This window comes from Triticum aestivum, chromosome 7B, assembly GCF_018294505.1.
Source record: "Triticum aestivum cultivar Chinese Spring chromosome 7B, IWGSC CS RefSeq v2.1, whole genome shotgun sequence".
NCBI classification, from domain to species: domain Eukaryota; kingdom Viridiplantae; phylum Streptophyta; class Magnoliopsida; order Poales; family Poaceae; genus Triticum; species Triticum aestivum.
Window position 1 is genome coordinate 649,570,102 of NC_057813.1, and position 6,192 is coordinate 649,576,293.

Consider the following 6,192-nt stretch of genomic DNA (forward strand, 5'->3'; position numbering starts at 1 on the left):
AGGCCGTTTTTCGGCGCTGAGCCAGCCAGCCAAGTAGCTACGCCGAATCCATGACCGGCGTTGGGGATGGATCCGGCAGTGGCGTCGATGGTGACAACCGACCACCGAAGCGACCGAGGATTGGTTTGTCTATCAGTGTACGATTTTCACCTAGTAGGATTGCGCAGAAATCTAAAAAGGTTGCAGTCTCTCCGATTAGACGGTATCACTGTTTGTTGACTAGATTATACGTAATCATTATATTATCCTGGTGTGTGTCTGACCTGAACAACTAAACTGTTGTAATTCCCTATGTACTTTTGGTTCTCGATTTTTAGCAGGGTCTAAATTCGGTCCACTAATCTTTTTATCGTTTAAAAAACATTCGATCCATTCATCTCTAATCATGATAGTATAACAAACATAAAAAATAATAAAAATTACATCCAAATTTATAGACCACCTAACGAAAACTACAAAGCGAGCCGAAAGCGCGCAATCATCATCACCCCTTCCTCAACGGAGCTGGACAAAACTTGTAGTAGACAGTCGGAAAATCATCGTGCTAAGGCCGGATAAAACAGCGCAACAAAACAACAACCGCAGATGATGTTAGAGTAGCATAGATCGGAAGGATTCAACCTAAAGACACACGAACGTAGACAAACGATGAACAGATCCGAGCAGATCTGCCGGAGACACACCTCCACAAGCTAGACACACCACCGGAACGGGGGCTAGACGGGAAGAATCTTATTCTATCTCCGAGAAGCCGTCGTCGTCTCGCCTTCTTGAGCAGGACACAAACCAAAACAAAACTTGAAGTAACATTTAAAAACGAAGCCCTCCCACCGACAAGGGCCGGAATCCACCGCGTCCACATGGCCCTAAGGCCACCGAAGACGAGGCAGACCGGCTGTTGCGCCGGCGGGAGGCAGAGAAACCCTAAGCTTGAGAGAGGAGGCTCCTTGGAAAAGAGTTTTAAAATTAAGGAACATAGCGAATTAAAAGAATTGAATGAGAGAGCTCCTCAAAAAATTGTTGACCCAGTCAAAACCGAATGACTCAAATTTAAATTGAAGACCTCAGTTAATTGCCAGACATTAAAAATTAGGAAACATTGTATACAATATACAAGAAGTGAATGAGAGAGCTTTGAGAAATTATTGACTCGGTCAAAATCGAGACCCAGTTCTAATTGAAGATATGGATGCATAAGTTTGTTCTTGATTTATTGCTTTGAACTTCTATATGTTTAAAGATCCTTCTGAAAGGGCACCGTTATTTCTTGGCGGTAATACCTCTGCCCGCGTCAAGACACACTCTTGTCATTTGCACTTTCTAAAACAAGGAGGCGCACACTTAATGGATCGGAGTGATGGATTCATAAAATAAGTGAAACAAGCTAATCATGTGGTTCTTTTTGTTCAACACCCCAAGAAGGCATAAACTCAGGCCATGACACGATGTCACGAGTCAAGACTGCACTGCAAATCTCGTGCCATACTACGGTTGGCCCGTTGCCTCATGACGATCAGCAGCGGGGCATGGCCGCGAGACCGCCGCGCCGTCGACGGCCCCATTGCTCGATTCGCCGCCGCCGATTTTCTTCTCCTCGTCGTCTTCCGCGGTTTCCGTGGCGACGATGTCCCTTCCCTTGCCCCAGAGTACCGTGTACAGACCCACGACTATTAACACGGCGCCGATAACGCTGGTTGAAGGAAAGCAAACCAAAACATATATGAGCAGTCAAGTATACTGGATCACCAAATTGTGCAAGAATAAACGCATGCATCGATCGATGCATCGCAATACCTTCCGACGCGTATCTTCTCGCCGAGGATGCCCCACCCGACGACGGCGACGATGATGAGCATCATGGGGCTGAACATGGACACGAACACCGGCCCGCGCACCTGGATGCACCACGACATCACCGCGATCACCACTCCTGACGCCACTACCCCCTGCATATACGTTTGTACATGTTCAGTTCCACCACAGCAGACTATTTGCAGCAGACCGGTCGTGTTGTCTCTGATGATCTGATTCTGAACAAGGTGAACGTGATGTTAATTACCGCGTAGAGCGAGCCAATGAGCCTGATGTCGAACCCGAGCGCCCACGCCGAGAGCCTGTGCTCCGCGGCCACCGCGATGACGCCGCACTGGACGCTGGCCATGGACGCCATCAGCACCGTGGTCGTGTACGGGGACGCATAGCTGTTGGACATCTTCTTCTGCCACCGTCGCCAAAACGATCCATCACCTTAACTTGTACACGCCAAACTGCAGATGCTCGTCCGTATGTAGTACATGTACATACCTGAACGATGAACCAAACGGCCCACGCGACATTTGAGGCAATGACCAGGGCGGCTCCGAGGGCGGCAGTGTGCCCGCCGGCGTGGGCCGCGGCCTCGGCCGCCATGGTGCGCTGTACGTACGGCCAGTGGATCGGGGAGTCCAGGGTCCTGACGAGGGGGCCCCTGTAGAAGGTCATCAGCATGGAGCCGACAACGCAGAGCGCCGTGCCGCCAACCTTGGCTTTCCCGGCGAGCGCCGCCACGGGCTCCATCTTGAGCGCGGCCGCCAGCGCGAAGGTCACCGCTGGGAGGGTGTTGTTGAGCGCGGACGCCACGGTCGGGCGGCTGTACTTGAGGCCCACGAAGTAGAACACCTGATTCATCGTCGCACTGCCACATAACCACCAAAGTGTGTACAGATAATCAGATTCAAACTAATATTGTCACTTAGCTTTTGCTATTGCTTATACAATAAAAAATTAATCCCAATTTACATTTGGAAGTCCATACCTACGGCTACTAGCAAATCATATTTTGTCCTATATGCATACTGCGTCCTTTGTATATCTTTTTTTTTTGCGGTGAAAAACTTTTGACATTCTTAATAATATTTCGAATCTTGAATTCATAAACATGGATGCATAAATTTAGGAATTTGCCACTCCCTCAGATTCAAATGAATTGGCGCACCTTTAGTATAACTATATTAATTTGGATCGGATAGAGTACTTGATTTCTGTAACTGGATTCAGAAAGCAAGGTTTCACAAATATCTCAGTCTCTGGACTAAACTACTGGGCTTTGCGCAACTTCCATGAAAGAAGTGTCTCATTAGTTCAATCAAGACTAAAATGTATTTATTTCTAATAAACTAAGAACGCTTGGAGGAAAATGTTTTGCTGACAACTAAATTTAAAACAAAATACAAAAATCAATTGTAAATCTAGTAATAAGCCATTGGTAAGGTACATATATATCAGGTGCAAAAGGGAAAAAAGATCATACCCAACAACGGAGCATACAAAAATTTGTAATAGTGTCTTCTTGCTAATTGAGGCCCAAGTTTTTCTGCATCCATAATCATATGAAATCATATTGCGTAAGAACAGTAAGGTAATTAATTCATTGATGATACTACTAGATATGGATGGGCCACTCATGTAGGAAGGATATATTCCCTCATAGTTGAATGCATAATACTAGCAGCTATTCACATAAATACTCCTTTTCCAAACTAAATGTAGTAATAAGTAGAAAATATGTATTATCTCAAATATGTGGTACTACTCCGTACCATTGGATTTGCATTCAATAAATGTTTCCAATGCTATATTTTTTATGAACATAACACACGTTTTCTGGACCAGAGTAAGTATTTTCTATTACATGCAGTACGTCAAATTAATGCAGAAAACTCAACAATATTAAATACACGATTTTCTTAGACAAATTACTTAACCAGGAAGACATCACACTGTAAATCCATGGCCAATAAGATGACAAGAACCAGTAGTTGCGTAAATTACATCTTAGATGAAGAAGTCATCTGAAAACAAGAAACTTCCTTTATGGTTAAAAAAACTTCCTTTATGAAAGGTGGACTCATCTCCTTCTAAATAAAACGCAGATTTGCAGAATGCCTTGTGCTCTAGTGTGTAACATATATAGGCATCAAGAAATAAAAAAAATGTTTATAGAAGAAATTAAATCATACCGTTCGAAGAAGAAAGCAAAGGGAGCGAGGAAGACAGCCCCAAGAAGATTTCGGTAGGTGATGAGCACGTAAGGGCTCATGCCGGACGCCATGGTGAGCTTTGACAATACATTCAGACCAGCAAGACCCAGTTGCACCAGGATCATACCAACGACAGGCAAATAATTGCCAACACTCCCCATATCTAGCTATCCAGTACGAACGTACCCCCTCGATCTGCAGCCCTCTGCTTGAAGGTATTGGTATTCTTGAGATAAAGAGAGGGGTGCAGGGGTACGATTGAGGACTCAGGAGAAGCTGTATAATGTGGCATATATAGAGGGGTATAAGTAGTGGTTCAGCTGTAGTGTAGTTTCAAAATGGAAGTATTCTTAATTCACGCTGAAATCATGCAGCTATCCTGCAGATATCGTACATATCTCCCGGGGTAAAGCGTCAGTGTTTATTAGGTGCTTCGTTTACCCTGCTCATCCATTGGTGTGGAGTGTGAACTTGCACAAACCGCTGCATGTATCCTGGCACCGTTGCTACTGCTAATTAATGCAATAAAAAAGGAAGCAAAATAAGCAAGAGAGTGCAATTAGGATAAGGATCTTGAATTCGAAGGAGACAAGCACTAGCTGTCCTTTTTTTTCCCGTGCCACGAGCTGTCGTCCTGCTATTACTATCATGCAATGTCAACTAAACATATTGATGACATGATATAGTATTTACTGAGAAAAAGATATGAGTAATATTCCCTTCGTTTCTAAATATATGTCATTTTTGAGATTTCAATAAGGACTTCATACGGATGTATATAGACGTGTTTTATAGTGTAGATTTACTCATTTTGCTCCATATGTAGTCCGTGTTGAAATCTCCAAAAGGACTTATACTTAGGAACGAAGGAAGTATCAAATATTGTATCATAATAAATGAGGTTACATTATATAAAATAGTAAATGAATTCATCCAAAATACTCTATGGCCAGCCTTATATTTGGTCAGATACATTCTCCTTCTTCCTAAGAAAACTGGGCAAGATATATTAAGTGGGCAGATAGGAAAGTACAGCCTCTCAAATAAATATTTTTTTGTAAATAAGCAAATAGCCTAAGATTCTCTCCAATGGTTATAAGATAGTTGTTGACAGAATTTCCAACACATATAAGTTTTGAGGACATGTCATAGAATAATAAGGAGAAATAGACTCAGCTACACCGTACTACAGAATAAATATGTAGTATTAAGTTGATACAACGGTTAATCTGGTTCAGCTCAGAGTTTGTCCTATGAATATGTAGTTATTCAAATAATCGTAGCGGCGGACACGTATCTATCCCCCACTCCACATGCCACCGCCGGCCGGCCCAGGTCCTCCATCACCTGCGGCCACGCAATGGAGCGCCTCCGCCAACCAGACGCATGTCGGCCTTGTTGGCATAACCTTGGCCTCCGCCAGCAGTGGCCGAGTTCTTGTCGTCGGTACGCACACGTAAAAGTTGGACCAATCTGTTGGGTCGATTTGGTTTGGACACACGCGCACGTAGAACCAAATTCATGCGGTTGTATGCACATGTAAAAGTTGGACCGATCTTCTCTCTCCTCTTCCATCTCCTCCAACTAGCCAAAATTTGATGTAGCATTTCTTATAGCCCACCTATGTCACCTTATTATACTTGTTCTGATTGTCCAACGACCTGAAGCTAGTCGAGGCGATCAATTTGTTACATGGGTCAATGCGGAAGTGGACACATCACATTTAAGGAAGCGAATCAACAAATGGTGACCCGGTTGACAAATGGATAACGTGCAAACTACCCAAAGTGGCCTTACAGCCTAAATATACTCCCAGACATATGTTGTAGTGCTGACTAATTTGAGCCATTGGATCACAAAATTAAATGTCCCAAATAAAATGATGTACTGTGAAAGAACTCAAATTCCTCACTTCACACTTAGTAAACTAGATACTCCCTACTGAAATAGTTGTACGATGAGTTGTTGATTGATGACATGACTATTTTTACCAACAAACGAATATACAATCTATTGGGGATGTCGCACGTGTTTCTGCTTATTATCCTTTCGGATAAACATGTGTTGCGGAGAATGGCCCACCACAACATCCATGTCTACTCTAACATCACGTATTCCTTGCCATTCTTAGCCTATCAACACCACACTACTCTAGACTACCTTCACTTGGGGA

General features: G+C 43.6%; 1 protein-coding gene across 1 annotated transcript; it reads right to left on the reverse strand.

Annotated features, from left to right (window-relative positions):
* Window positions 1–1,080: 1,080 nt before the first annotated feature.
* On the reverse strand, window positions 1,081–4,264 carry LOC123163039 (WAT1-related protein At1g09380). The gene is made up of 6 exons (XM_044580797.1): window positions 3,999–4,264; window positions 3,290–3,352; window positions 2,305–2,674; window positions 2,060–2,218; window positions 1,795–1,946; window positions 1,081–1,690 (listed from the first exon to the last, which is right to left on the reverse strand). Exons 1-6 carry the CDS (start codon window positions 4,178–4,180, stop codon window positions 1,486–1,488), a joined length of 1,131 nt encoding a protein of 376 aa, XP_044436732.1. The 5' UTR covers window positions 4,181–4,264; the 3' UTR covers window positions 1,081–1,485.
* Between the last annotated feature and the right edge of the window lie 1,928 nt (window positions 4,265–6,192).

Excerpts from the sequence above, each read along its gene's own strand:
- LOC123163039 (XM_044580797.1), bottom strand. The coding sequence starts at position 4,180 with ATGGGGAGTGTTGGCAATTATTTGCCTGTCGTTGGTATGATCCTGGTG. Across the intron at positions 3,353-3,998 it reads TTTGCTTTCTTCTTCGAACG|AAAAACTTGGGCCTCAATTA; the intron begins GTATGATTTAAT and ends TTATGGATGCAG. Across the intron at positions 2,675-3,289 it reads TTTGTATGCTCCGTTGTTGG|TGCGACGATGAATCAGGTGT; the intron begins GTATGATCTTTT and ends GTTATGTGGCAG.